The 15,670-nt window shown below is 36.7% G+C and overlaps 1 protein-coding gene across 5 annotated transcripts in view; it reads left to right on the top strand.

The window, feature by feature from the left end:
- Window positions 1-15,670, top strand: part of GPD2 (glycerol-3-phosphate dehydrogenase 2) — a 150,926-nt gene that overhangs the window by 69,071 nt on the left and 66,185 nt on the right. For all 5 annotated transcript variants that reach the window (XM_030916181.1, XM_030916183.1, XM_010353178.2 and 2 more), the window contains 3 exons: window positions 7,849-7,973; window positions 9,287-9,384; window positions 10,406-10,569. In XM_030916181.1, the coding sequence (XP_030772041.1) occupies window positions 7,849-7,973; window positions 9,287-9,384; window positions 10,406-10,569 (387 nt within the window). The remainder of the gene's footprint in view (window positions 1-7,848; window positions 7,974-9,286; window positions 9,385-10,405; window positions 10,570-15,670) is intronic.

The following is a 15,670-nucleotide window of genomic DNA, read 5'->3' as shown; positions in this document are numbered from 1 at the left end:
GCAGACTAGCTGCTGAGACAAGTGGTACCTTGGCTGTGGTGCTGGTGACAAGGCTGTGTCTGTCTTTCTGCTTCCTGGGCCCAGAGAGTGGTCAAGAGAAGCTTGTCAACTTCCTTGCACAGGAGGCAGAGACTTTCTTCAGTCCCAGCAACTGAATGCTCCTCTGGCTTCTTTACCTTTCCTTGTAATGGATAATTATATTCCTCTTACCCTTTAGGAACTGAGATCTTGATTGCCTTTGCCCATTTTTAGACCTTGAACCTAGCAAGAGAGAAGCTTTTGGTCTAAACATTCTGCTCTCAGTTTCTGCTACATTTCGGGTCCATTGAGTTTTAATCTTATTTTTGAGTCAATTATGTCCTTTAAAATATATACATATATAATTTTCTGTGTTTAGAGAAGAAGAAGAGTTCAAAGCTGAGCTTACAATGTCATACTGTCAGAATTTTATTTATAACAATATTTATAATGGCAAAAAATTGGAGTCTGTCTTAATAAATTGGAATATATTCAGTTATTGAAAAGAGATAGATGTTTACGTATTTACAGGGAAAATGGCTAAGATGTGTTATAAATCAAAAGAAGCAGATTGTGAAGAATGAGTGCTAATTTTTATTTGTTTTTAAAGTGAGATGGTGTCAGATTGTGTTCTTTAGTAAGCATAGAAAAGTTCCTGATAAAATATGTAAGATAGTTTTAATGGTAAACATTATTTACCTATGGATTTTGTAACTAGGAAACCAGGAGGCCATTAGTATAGTTTTTTACATCATTTTCTCTTTCTGCCTTTCTGTATGATTTGGATATTCTTCCTCTCTTTGAACATTGGGTATTTTTGATAATACCAAAGTAAAAATAAAAAGCAACAGCAGCAACTCTCTTATTCCTCAAAATTGTGTTATTGCAGTTGTTACGGCCTAGTACAGTTTTGTGACTCCATAATCATATGTGTACTTAACAAACACTGAAGTATGTTAATGACGTGTTATAACAACATCATATCTCTATTAATCTGTTTTCTAATATAATTTATGTGTTTTCTAATGTAAACGTAGAAATAGATATATATCATATATTTATATAAAATGCTAACATTAACTTTTAGAAAATACCAGGCCAAAGCATAGTGTCCTGATCGTGAGGATTAACAAGTCAGGATTACTTTGCAGCTTTACAAGAGGGTAATATTTTAGAGGAATTGATCCTTCCCATAAAATGTTCAGCCTTTGGGTTAGTTCCTTTTCTTATTAATGGCAGTGGCTGTCTGAAATCCAAGGTTAAGTGCCCAAAGCTTTTCTAAAGAAAGATAAACTCACCTTTAAAAAAAAAAAAAAAAAACTTTATTATTTTCCTTCTTGCAGCATGTGGCTTTAATGCCTGTTCTTATGGTGCTAACATACAAAGCGTCTTAAATTTTTTGATTTATGTGCTATTATCTTGGTGTCTCTGATACTTATTTCAGAATGATTACTCTTATCTTTCTATTTAGAAATATCTTAATAGTGACATTTCTTAAAATGTATTCTAATGATATAATTAAAAGATACAAGGAGTTTAAATGAAAATACAATCTTGCAGTACTATCTGTAATAGTGAAACAATGAGATAATCCAAATGTTCAAAAATAAGAAATTGAATAAATTATAAAAATTAATATAATACTATCCACATGTTAAAAATGAACTTATAGAAAAATATTTATTGACATGAGTAAATGTTTACAATAAACAGTGTTAAATGAAAAAATTAAATCAAATTTACCATATAATCCTATTTTTACAAAAATGTACATATGTGATTATATACATGCATAGAAAATGTGAACGTTTAAATACCCAAATGTCAACTGTGGTTATCTCTGAGTGGTGTGATTACAGGAGAGTTTTATTTTGTTCTCTTTGCTTCTCTGCATTTATTATATTGAGCATGTTTTCATGCATAATAAGATAATCAGTAAAAGGTATTAAAATATACTTCTGTTTCATGTTGTGAAAGTTAAATGTCGTACCATTTTTCCTCTTAGATTGTAATTATCCTTCTATATTCATCCAACTGTTTTGATCCATGAATTGGTTTGGTGGGAAGTAATTAGACATTCTCACTCAGGTCAGAAAAGACAAAGCTGTAAAGAACTGTGTTCATACCCCTTGCCCCACCTAGAAGATACAATTTCAGCTTGCTAACAGATGAGATGATAAATGGAATATAGATTTCAAGTTGACTTTATTCTTCTACTCTAATCTTGTTATTGTGCCTAAGATTTCAGAGTAATTTTACTCCAAATATTAATATTTTATTACTGTCACAAAATTCACCATACTACCTACTAAAAGTAATCAGTAATAAAAACAAAGCCTTAAATAATGATAATACCCCTCCCACTAAATGAGATAGAGCTTATTGCTTTCCATAAAAAGTAGCTGCTAACAAGAAAAAAGAAAAAAAAAAAAAAAACTTATAAAATCTTGAACTAGTTTAGTGAATTACCTTCAATACATAGAGAGGCCAGCCCTTCCCTGCCTGTAATGTAAGGAGGTCACTCTTTCTACTCTGAAGGAAGATCTCTCCCCAGCCTCCTCAAATCTATAGTAAGGAGTAGTTTCTTGAATCCTGGGTGCATTATTTTTTGTGCCCTTCAGACTTAATTATTTTACCTAACAACACAAAATGCTAGCATTGAATATCACTTAATACTGTTAACTCTCTGAGTAGATAAAACACCTCCCTCTTTTCACTTCCTTGCCTTATATTTAACATACCACAAAACTGAACTCTTAATTTGATTTCAGTAATTTTTGAGGTGAGGAAACAATTTGGATTTTTGAGAGTTGAAACAGAAAGGGACAGATTAGATAACAGAACCACAGAAGAACCTCAAAAGGCTTTTAAAAATGTTATTGTCTTCATTGCAGTTAGTTGGTTAATTAGTTAAGAAATAGTTGAGTTGCCGCTATGACTTTAATAATGTCTTGATTTTTATTTTCCTCCTTTCTACTTCTCATTCAACAAAAAATGAGAGATTTAAAACATTTAGCATATAATAGCAGTTGAAAATTAAGGAAAATTTTTAGAGTTTTTTTGTGGTTTGGAAAACTTTTAGTAATGCTTTTTTTGTTACATGGCATTTTAATATATCAATTTAGCTATAACTTTGGAAACTAAAATTTTAACTTTTTGCTCTGGAAGGAGCAGTATCATTTCTTTCCAGAAATTCTGGTGGGTAACTTGATGATTTGACACTAGAAATAATGGGACAAGAAAAACAGCCTGGTTTGACAGAGAGGCCCATTTTAACTTTTGTTGGTATTCACTAGGGTTTCTCACATAAGTACATGTGATAACTTTTAAAATGTCCAATACTGGAAAAAGCAGTTTTGAGAGCTTTAAAGTGTTAGCTCTCACTTAAATATCCTGAAATATCCTCCTGAGATGGCTTGCTAATTCCTAGAGTAGTTCCCTGCCTCACACTCTGTCAATTTGGGAAATTAAAAAAAAAAAAAAAAAAAAAAATCCATCCTGACAACACAGCCCATAAAATTTTCTCTTTATATCACTCTTCAATACCATCTCTGCCTTGTGAGGCCGGATTCTTCATTGCTCCAACTCCTGTTATATGACACTGGTCCTCCAAAAGGTCTCCTGCCTCCAGCTCTACCTCTACCCCTCATTCCTGCAGTCAGAGAAATCTTTTCTGAACCTTAATCTGATATCTCAGCTGAAAATATTTTGATAGTTCTCCTGACAGGCAGCATAATAGTATTTCTCAAAACAGTATCTGAGAACTTCTAGAAAAAATTTAAATGTTATCCTTTTTCATAATGATAAATTAACAAGCACACCCTGATTCCCCAGAATGGATACCTTATAACTGTGCAAAATACTAGAAATACTAATATTCGTGCCTGCCTGTCCATGCTGCATCTTTTTTTTTTTTTCCTTGAGACGGATTCTCACTCTATTGCCTAGGCTGGATTGCAATGGCGCAATCTCGGCTCACTGCAACCTCCGCCTCCTGGGTTCAAGTGATTCTCCTGCCTCAGCCTCCTGAGTAGCTGGGATTACAGGCATGCGCCACTGCACCTAACTAATTTTCGTGTATATATATTTTTAAGTAGAGATGGGGTTTTGCCAGGTTGATCAGGCTGATCTTGAACTCCTGACCTCAAGTGTTCCTCCCACCTTGGCCTCCCAAAGTGCTGGGATTACAGTCATGAACCACTGTGCCCAGCCATGTTTTCTTTTTCTTTTTCTTTTCTTTCTTTCTTTCTCTCTCTTTTTTTTTTTTTTTTTTTTTTTTTTTTTTTTTTTTTTTTGAGACAGGGTCTCATTCTGTCATTCAGGCTGAAGTGTAGCAGTACAATCTTGGCTCACTGCAACTTCTGTCTTTTGGGCTCAAGCGATTCTTCCACCTCAGCTTCCCGAGTAGCTGAGAATACAGGCACACGCCATCATGCCCGGCTAATTTTTGTATTTTTTGGTTGATACTGGGTTTTGTCATGATGTCTAGGCTGGTCTTGAACTCCTGGGCTCAAGTGATCATCCTCCCGCCTTGGCCTCCAAAGTGCTGGGATTAAAGATATGAGCCACTCACACCTGGCCACATCTTGTTTTTTTCTGATGAAACATTTGTTTCTTAAACTGATCCAGGACACATAGCTCTGTTCTCAGAGGTATTTTCCTTTTGAGGAGATCTGGATATTACTTACTTGTGAGAAACAGTGGCTAACAGGGCAAGATCCAAATACTCGAATGCGTAAGAAGAGCCCTCTGAGATCTGCCTTGCCCATTCTTTGTACCTGCACTCCAGCCCCTGAGTGACAAGCAGCCCCTGGATAAGCTAGGCCACAGCAAGCGTTTGCCTTCTCTGGCTTAAGCTGGGCTTTGTCAATGATCTTTCCCTTTCTTCACTCCACCTGCCCTGAACACATACTTCTCTGTAGACTCTTCTTTCCTGACGACTCCATCCCCAGGTACAAGGTAAACTCCCATCTCTCCCATCTTGGCTATAGTTAATTTTCACACAGGGAATTGTGTCACTACAAAACTAACCCCAAAATTTGGTGGCGTAAAACAACAGTTACCATCAGCCAGTTTCAGTGGGTCAGGAATCTGGGTGAGCCTTAGCTGGGTACTATGGCTCTATCTCTCATAGTGGACAGTGCTTTCTAGTAACTCACGAGGTTGTTGGACTGAGGTCTCTGTTCCTCACCACCTGTTGACCAGGAGCCTCTCTTTGTTCCTGAACTCACAACATGACAGCTTGCTTCACCAGAGCAAGCAAGCAGGAGGGCAAATCAGAATACTGGAAAGAGAGAGAGCATTTCCTAGTCTTTAATGACCTAATTATAGTAGTGGCAGGTCACCTGCTCATTAGAAGAAAAGTGCTAGTCTAGCCCACACTCCAGGGCAGGGGGTGACATACTAGGTAGTTGGGATTACTGGAGACTGTCTAAGTAGTCTGTCTACCATAGCCTGTAGGATACCTTAGGGTAGGTATCCCTAAGGATAGGCCCAGGTGAGGAAGCTGTGGGCCGTGGGGGAGGCTGCTTGTCCTCTCTCAACCTTGCTTCCCTGCCTTGCATGGTGTGGGCATCTTGATGCCATGACAGTGATTCCAGGGTTTAAAGAGAGGTATATTTTAAATAATCTGGCTTTTAAATATCATTTGAAAGTCAACTCCCTCGTCTGATCTTCAGCTGAAGAAAAAATGGTCTATTTTAGTGCTAGAAGAAGAACTCTGTGTTGGACTTACTAAGAAAAGGTGATATAGCTCACTGAGATAGTGCATTCTTAAGAGATTTGCAAATTTCATTTTTTCTGGGTTTATATCCTGAATTTACCTTCTAACCTGGAGTATGATGAGAGTCTTCTGGATTTTCAAACTTGGCCTCCATTAAACTGCTGCACTTTGTTTACTTGCTTTTCGTTGAGCAGGGAGCTACCTGACAGCCTAGTCCATGCCTAATTAACTTCTAATATCAGGATTTTGGCTCTCAATATTCTTAAAAATATGTACTAATATTTTTCTGTGTTTTTAGTATATTCAGTACTAAATTTGCTAGGCATTGCTAGGGTTTTAATAGTTGAGAATTTTACAGGTCTTTCTCTGGCATATATACTTAAAAGGAGTGACCTGGGGCTGTGATACCTGTAATTTTTGTGTTATTTTTCTAGGTAGTTAAGGCATTAACAGTTTTTGCCCTTGAATCAAAGTTTTCTACTTTTCTCTCCATACCTTCTAAATATTTTGTCCTTTTGAGTCAAGGGAATTGCCCTGATTTTCTGATGACATTTGGGTACGATATTTAAACTGTTAAAAGTTATAAAAACGACCCTTTGGTATTAAATGTAATAAGTGGCTTTGAATTGAATACGTGCACAGGTTCTCCTAAATGAACTTTGTGAGTCCAAACTGCTCTAGTTACGTATTCTCATTGTAATTGGATTCTATGACATTCTCTCATCCTCCAGGAGTCTTCCAGGCCATGAAAATTCCTCATGGCTTGGTGTCGATGTATACTTTGGGTGTTTTGGGGTACTGACTTTCGTCTCTCAACTCCTGTGTGACACTTGTAGTGCTGATGGTCATCTCCACTCCTGAAAAGGCACGGTGTCTCTGCAGCAAAACAGAACTACTTTCCCCTAAGAGATCTGTAACAACCCTCAAGTAAAGGGGGAATGGGCAACTTCTAGAACTGACCTATCTTTGTTCAGCCTTTCCTTATCAAGAATATGTTCTTTTTCTTCTTTTCTTTTCTTTTTTTTTTTTTCTGATACGGAGTCTCACCCTGTCACCCAGGCTGGAGTGCAGTGGCACGATCTTGGCTCACTGAAGCCTCTGCCTCCTGGGTTCAAGTGATTCTCCTGCCTTACCCTCCCGAGTAGCTGGGATTGCAGGCACAAGCCACCATGCCCAGCTAATTTTTTGTATTTTTAGTAGAGACAGGGTTTTACCATGTTGGCCAGGTTGGTCTTGAACTCCTGACCTCAAGTGATCTGCCCACCTCAGTGTTTTACCATGTTGGCCAGGTTGGTCTTGAACTCCTGACCTCAAGTGATCTGCCCGCCTCAGCCTCTCAAAGTGCTGGGATTACAGGCATGAGCCACTACGCCTGGCAAGAATATATTTTTTACTCATGGTTATTCTGCACTGTGTTCATTTTTACTGGCTTATGTTTCTTTGTAATTCTAAAATATTGTCATGTTCAAAAGTTTTAAATTAGACTATAAACACCTCAATATCAGAACTTATTCTTTTCTTTATTTCTTTCGTTCTTTCATTCTTTTCTTTTGTTCTTTCTTTGTTTTGATATCTTGGATCTCTTTCCCCATTGTGTATCTACCATAATACCACTCTAGACACATTTCTCAACAGAAGTCAACACATAGAAGGAAGTCTCGTCTAGATTTATTCATGATGCGTGCATTAGAGTAGATCAGAGATGAGGGGCTGTGACAGGTCTCGACTCTTGTAGTGAGAGATGAACAATTAGAAGGCTTTGCAACAGCATTCGATTAACTCTACATGGGTAGAGTTGGGTGCTAGTCTCTCCTTTAACCTTCTAAGTGCACCAGAGTATGTTACTGCCATGAAATTGCACTATAATATTTTCTAGTTGTGATTCATTCACAGCTTAATATGCTTCTAGTTCTGGCTTGACTTTTCCCCCAGGAAGAGCCTAAAATCTCTTCATTATAATATAGACAGTGTACTGCACTTTGAATACAAATTTATCCATGTTCGGAGTAATTTTTCTTGTGATTGTCTCTACCCTGGAGAAGTGCCTTTAATGAATTACATACAAATTGTGTAATTTAAGAAGTTAATTTGGTTTTCTGGTTACACAGGACTAAAAACAGCCCTTGTAGAAAGAGATGATTTCTCATCAGGGACCAGCAGCAGAAGCACTAAATTGATCCATGGTGGTGTGAGATATCTTCAGAAGGCCATCATGAAGTTGGATATTGAGCAGGTAATTGTGTATGCTGGTTGTTAAACAAAAATTGCAACTATGCTTTTTTCTACCCAATTAAATCAGGTTTTTTTTTTTTTTTTTTTTTTTTTTAATGGCTTTTAGCATTTCTTCCTGTTGGAAATACCTATTTAGTGTATTCTGCTGGAATATCTTTCAGGAGAGGTGTGTCAGTTCTTTCCTGTAGTATTATGTTTATGGGTAATCAGGGGCTTTTTCTTCATAGGCATGTTGAAGTAGCAGATTTACAAAATCACTTTTGGATGTGTTGCCTTTTAAACAATTGTGATTGGGTTTTTGCCAGTGGCTACCAAATTGCTACTTTGCAAGCACTTTCAGGGGAGCTGTGTTGTAATGCAGGGGGAGTGCAAAATCGATCCTCTTAACTACAACTGCAGTCATACGCTCATATTGTCACTGACATATTCTGAAGGAAAAGATGATCTGAGTCATGCTTTTCTTATGTCACACTTTATTGTGTCCAGCCTGCCACCATTTGAAAACTGCCAAGGCAGTGTGGAAGATGACATTTCCCAGAGGGGTAAAAAAAATCAGCTGAACTTCCTATCTCTTTTTGTACATGAAAAACACAGCAGCACTGGCTTGACATTGTCAAGTTTTGAATCTGTCTCGTTTTTTTTCTTGATAAGTCCGTTTTGAATCTGTCCCTTTTTCTTATATTCTCTTCGCATCATGATGGATGCAATGAAAACACCATAGGATTTAGAATCAGCTAACTTGTGATGTGTTCAGGCTTATTTACTCAAAATCTATGAGTCTGTTATCTTATTTGTAAAATTAGTGTTGTAATAGCATTGCTGGCTTTTTAGAGAGGCACAATGAGGACTACAGCAGTTAAGACAAAGCCTTTTTATAATCTGTAAAATACTGTGCAACTGTTAAGTAGCATCATTGCTTGGTTTCGTGAAGGCAAGACAGAAACTTTTAGCATGAACTTGAACAATCTGTTATCTCCTACACAGAAAAAATAATATGGGGAACTGAGAAAGGGAGACAATCCAGAGGATGCAAGATAAATGGCTACAATAATCTTGTAACTCAAGTCAGGAAAATATCTTATACCTGGGAACTCTGACAGCATGTTTTTCTCCTATGCAAATACAGTTAAGGTTTCTAAAAAATCTTTGAGGTTGACAGCATGATGTATTATTAGAAATTTGATTAGGAGGGAGCTATCCTCACTCAGAGGTAGAGGTTTCTGTGTATCAATCAGTTGGCAGGGTGTCTATTTGCCATTTGAAAATATTATGATCTGTTACTGCCAAACTAATTTTCTCTGTTTTGCCTTTCAGTATAGGATGGTAAAAGAAGCCCTTCATGAGCGTGCCAACCTGCTAGAAATTGCTCCCCATTTATCAGCTCCATTGCCTATAATGCTTCCAGTTTACAAGTAAGCCTTTTGATATCACGTGTATGCATTTGCTTCTCTGCGGTCAATAGAACAACAGTTTTAATGGAAATAATCCCTCAATGCATATTTCATAATTTGGTTTTAATTGGTCCTAATCTTTAATCCTTTTCAAGTATTTTCCTTTGTTGTATTTAAAAGTATGGCTTTTCTTAAATTACTCTCTACTGGCCTATCTCTAGATTTTAAAGGCAAAGGAGGTCGTGTTCTGTATTTGTAATTAGTAGTTTCTTCCTCCAGTTTCTGAGAGTATATAGATGAGCAACTGCATTTGCATTAAGGAACATAAGAGGATCATGTGCAGACTGTAAATGGCTCCGCTAAAGTATCCTGTTGTAAAATGTAAACATACCATATACCCACTTGAAACCCAAGCCATTTTGAGTCATGTTACGTGTCTGAGTTAACCAAGGCTGAAATTTGGTTAGGAAGGGTCAGATTATAAATTATAAAACTTAATTTTCCTAATGTTGTTAGAGCTATCCATGAAGTTGCCTTACATTGGAATTCAGGTAGTGTGAAAAAGTAGATTATGTAACTCTGTTAACCACATTAGTGTTGTAGGGGGCTGGAAACAGATTTTTTATAACTTCGTTCATCCTTTCTCATAGATCGCTTAGGACTTCCTGAACCAGTGTTTCTTAATCCTGGGTGCACATTGTCATCATCCAGGCCCCCACCCTAGTCTAGTTAAATCAATTTCTGGATGTATGAGGTTTAGGCATCAGTATTTATTTTTAATGTTCCCCAGAGAATTCTAATATTCAGCCAGTTTGAGAACAACTGCCTCAGAGAAGATTCATTTAAAAATCTCATTGATTTATTTTACTTACAGACTTCAGCCAGGTTGGTGTCAAAAACAGTTGTATAAGTCTGTTTCTTTTGCAGTCCACTTCTAGGTATGCTTTGTTTTTCTTAAATGAAGGTGTCTTGTACTGTAAGGTAATATTCTATAATGCTATACTCTGTTTCTAAAGAACTTTCCCCTCTATTTATGCTGTAGGTGGTGGCAGTTACCTTACTACTGGGTAGGAATCAAGCTGTATGATTTGGTTGCAGGAAGTAATTGCCTGAAAAGCAGTTATGTCCTCAGCAAATCAAGAGCCCTTGAACATTTCCCAATGCTCCAGAAGGACAAACTGGTAGGAGCAATTGTCTACTATGACGGTATGTGATATTTTTTTTTTCCTCACAGATACTTTTCTCTCACTCATGACCCTTATAGTATATTCTTAAGGAGATAGTTTTGCATCTTTAAATACTAATCTTACACAACACACAAAATGCACTTGCATGCACATATTCACCATTTTCTCTAACAGTGGCTGAAAAACTAACCATAATGTTTTACCTTTAATATTGTTTATTTTACATATTTGTTTTCTTCTTTGATTTCTACTTTGTGTCTCATGGTTGGTTTGGTCCATTTCTCATCATTATGAATTTGGTCCCCACCCTCATGCCATGTAATTTGTTATGTGTTTGCTGTGAATATTTGCCTTAGGAATATATTATAATGTTGAAAGCAGCTGAGGATATGTTAGGTTTTCTAGATGAAACCTCTATTTTCAAGGGGTTATAAACCTAGGGGGAAAAATGCCCTATGGGCTGAAATTGACATGTTTGTATTTTGCACAGGACACAGTTCTTGAATGTATAATTTATATGATGAAGGTAGATGAACATTGCATCTGTGAAACTGTGCTCTCAGTTTTTATTGCTTATTTTATTGTTGTTAGATGTTTTCTAATAGTGACATTACCTAGTGGCCATTTGCCATGTGTTCAATGTTCATTCTTTTTTTTTTTTTTTTGCATGTGTGCAATATAATTTTGTACATTTTATTTGAAGGAGCACCTAATATATCTCCAGATGGACCACAAAACAATATAAAACAAAACAGGCAAAGCCATTTGTAAAATTTTACTAGTAGTTTTAAAGAGTGTGTGAGATTGGAATATAGTCCAAGGGTGTCCATTTATAAGGAAATAGCTGAACACAGATAGTTATACATGTTCAAAAAGTCCTAAAAATTTTGTGATGCAGAGGACAGCTTAGATTCTATATCTCAGTGAGCCCCCAACGCCCATTATATTATGTTTTCTATTTAGTATTAGATATCTAAACTCCTAGTAAGAAGAATTTGTTGTTGTTGTTTTATTTTTTTCAGGATATTTTGATATTTATACTGAATACTATGGGATGTCCCAAAGGCTATCCCTGTGTTTTTTTCTTCTTTCCAGTGTTACATTTTTGAACCAATTCAGCTGTCAGGCTTTCATATATAAATGCAAAAAGTATATGTGAACCAGACTCAAGAAAATGTCCTAGGAACAACAATATTAGAGAAATGTTAAGGGTCTTAGGCAAACATTAAAAGCTAGAAAATTCACAGTTTGCAGTGCTTCCCACCATCTGAACACCACAGGGGGGCCACTTAACTATTTTTTTGGTGCCCTTGATTGAGTCTACATGTTAAAGGACAACCTTAACTGTGAATTTGCTTTCTCTGCATCAGACCCTTAATGTTAATCCATTGTAGTTTATTGGGTGATTATAGTAAAGAGGTTTTTGGTCCAGTAGGAGTAAGAAGGCATTCTGTAAATAGCATCCTGCCCATCCTGACATGGAAATGTTTGTGGCCTTTCCATCTTATTACTAATCCCTCCCGCACAAACCCTCTCACATACTTACTTATTTTCTATGCTTTGTGATCTATTGGGTCCTAACAAATTTTATTTATAAGCTTGTCAATATCTGAATCTTTTAAAAATAAATATTAGTGGGCTGGGCATGTTGGCTCACGCCTGTAATCCTAGCACTTTAGGAGGCCAAAGCAGCCAGATCACTTGAGCCCAGTTCGAGACCAACATGGTGAATCCTTGTCTCTACTAAAAATACAAAAAATTAGCCAGGTGTGGTGGCATGCACTTACAGTCCCAGCTACTTTGGGGGCTGAGGTGGCCACAGTGAGCTGAGATCCCGCCATTACACTCCAGCCTGGGTGACAGCATGAGACCCTATTTCAAAAAAAAGATAAGAAAAGAAATATTAGCGAATGTCATGTCTGAATTTGTGACATCCTGTTTTACATTGGTTTGGTATTGTTGTGAATTGTAAATTCTTATTGATTCTACATGGAGAAGCCAAGGGAAATCTTTGTTACACAAGGCAGAAGAAACATTATTCTCTTAGAATCATGAGGAAAAAGAATCCTTTAATCTAGAATTGATCTTTATAGCCTGTTATAGGTTGCAAAATTATGAACTTAACAAAAATTTCTGAAAAATTTAAAAAGTATTTAAAATATTTTCAAATTGCTCTTTGGAAATCGGTTGTAAAATCTTAAGTCTTGAGCCAAAGGAGTAAAAATAATTATAATCTACTCATTTGATATAAGTAATTTGTCTTTTTACCTTGTTCTAAAATGGTACAGGCCTAACTATATTATACTTGATGTGAGGCAAAACAAACATGTGCAACAGTGTAGTTCTGTGGTTTTACAACATATTTACATGTGGGGCAACTCTTGTTTTACCTAATATGGTATGATGATCAAATTCAATATTGACGTGGAAATAAGATGACGAGCAGCGTGTAGGTAAAAGAATTAAATGAGTAAATCCATGCTCAACAAAAGGAATGAATGCCTCTTTTTCCCTTTGACTGCAAAAATGTTATTACAGTATCATCCTGCTACTACAGTATTTCGGAGAGGAAAATATTTCAATGTGAACTTTTATCATTGCAAACCCAAGTCTAAACATTGTAGTTTATAAGATAAGCTTTTCTTAACAAGGAAAATACATAATCTTCTTGATAAATCACCATGATGAGAATATAACAACAGCCACCGAAGTGATTTCAAGTTGCATTCAGGCTTCTTGAAATAATGTTGAATTTACTTTAAAAATAATGTATTGAGGTAAAATTCAATAAAATTCAATTAAAATTAGCCATTTTAAAGTGAACAGAAATAATTTTTGTAACTCCCACCAAGGGAGAATTTTGAATCTGATGAAAAAGTGGCATAAGTAATCAAATAAACTTTTAATTTTAATTAAGTTTTTTGAGACAGAGTCTTGCCCTGTCACCCAGACTGGCGTGCCGTAGCCTGATCATAGCTTCCTGCAGCCTCTAATCTCCAGGGCTCAAGCAGTCCTCCTGCCTCAGTCTCCCAAGTAACTGGGATTATAGTTAGCGTGTGCCACTATGCCTGGCTAGTTGTTTCTTACTTTTGGTAGAGACAAGGTCTCGCTACATTTCCTAGGCTAGTCTTGAACTCCTGAGCTCAAGGGATTCTCCCACCTTGGCCTCCCAAAGTGTTGAAATTATAGGCGTGAGCCACTGTGACCAGATAATCAAATGAAATTTTAATGCTGCAAGAAGTTTTGCTAACTAAAAACTCTTATTAGTAATACCTTATACACTTACTTCAGCACCAATGAAAAGTGAAATATAATGGTGTGAAAATATAGTGGGACAAACTAGTAAACGTTGCCATTAATGTGGACCAGGCTCTGAGATCTGTAAGGTATCTTCAGTGCAGAGATGTTAGGGCTGTAAGATGTTTCCTCTGAAGTACAAAATATACAAAGATAAAAAATTTAATTTCTCATAAACACAGTTCATCCTAATTAAATTTTGATGGCCACTGCATATGATGAAGGCAGAGTTTGTTCTCCCACAAAAGTTCATAGAGGTAATAAATAAGTTCCATGCACTTTTCCCTCCAACGTTTTATATATATATTTTTAATTTTCATTTTTTGCAGAGACACTCTGGTCTTGAACTCCTGGCCTCAAGTGATCCTCCCACCTTGGCCTCCCAAAGTGTTGGGATTACAGGCATGAGCCACTTCGTCTGGCCCTTCATACATTTTGATGTAGTAATTATAGTTACTATTCTGTACATGGCGTAATTATGATCTGTGCCATATTTCATTGTTAACCACTGAAAAACAAATTCACGTGTATGGAGAAATAACTGTCATCTTTTTAAATGCAGACAGAGAATCTCAAACTTCTCAGTGAAATCCATATGAAATGAAAGTTGGATAGTAAATGACATATGAGTTTTTCCTCCAGTTGTATTTCCTTCCTACAGTCTATTAGAGTAATCATATCGTCAACTCACTGGTTTTCTGACTGAGACATGTCCTAGTATTTTCTGACTTGCCTAGTAGAAACCCACAGCCGGCCATTACTGCTGATAAGGGAGTTACCAAGTAGAGGCCAACTTTCTCAAGTCAGAAGAAAGTGTTTAGGGCATGGTATGCTTGGGTGACTTGACAGGCGGTGAGATTATGTGAACCAGCTGTTAGGGGTAGCCAGTTTTCTCAGGGACTTACTTTTTTTTTTCCCTCTATTTGTTCCCATAGTGGATCTTTGTGGCTATTCTAGTTAGACTCCAGTCATCCAATCTAGTACACAGAAAATGAGCTATAATTAAAAATCATTAAATATTAAAAACCATTAAATACCTCCATTAAGCCATTATGAAATAAAACTGAAGAACACAATTACAGCTTTAAATTCCTCCTTTCTGAGAGTCAAGACATTGACAGAGATGTCTGTCGTTTCATATCCGATGATGCTTCTAAGCATTCCTTATGCACATATGAAAAGAGCAACTATAAGAAATTATATTGCCTTTTCCTAATGTAAATAAAAGTTACATCCATGTTTCAAAGGGGGAATTAAAGCCCAGGTTTCACTAGAATATTCATTTTTATTCCAACCTAAAACTCACAGCATACAAATAGATGAATTCAGCTCGTGAGAGAGCAAAGCCAATTTAATCTCTGGCTCCCCTGAGGTAAATGTAGTTCACGGTCCTGCCCCCACCCCAACCTCAGCTATAATCCCTGGCTCCTGGAGGTAAAAATGCACTGAAGTGAGGAAAATTCTGCAGCCGGATATAATGATCCAAAATGACAGGGACAATAATGACAATGAATTTCATGTCTCCCAGTCATGAGCTGGAGATGCTTGACTAGGCTGACTTATACAATTAAATTGTTACAGGTACAGCAGGAGATGCAGTTAGCTGTATGCTTTGGGGAACGATGCCTCTGGCAAAAGGCATATTGTGGAATCCAGGCTCTTTTGTTAGGAGCCAGCTATTACTCCTCTAGGCATGCGCCTGCAATTGTACACTTTAATAAAAGAAAGCCCGGGTTAAAGACAAGTCTTTTAAGGTGTTGATTTTATCTACTTGGAAAGCTAAAAAAATCAATTACCAGTATCACAAAAGTGATTATTTTTGG

The sequence above is a fragment of the Rhinopithecus roxellana genome, chromosome 14 (genome assembly GCF_007565055.1).
Source record: "Rhinopithecus roxellana isolate Shanxi Qingling chromosome 14, ASM756505v1, whole genome shotgun sequence".
NCBI lineage: Eukaryota > Metazoa > Chordata > Mammalia > Primates > Cercopithecidae > Rhinopithecus > Rhinopithecus roxellana.
Note: the sequence above shows the minus strand (reverse complement) of the source record. Positions and strands in the feature narration are given on the sequence as shown.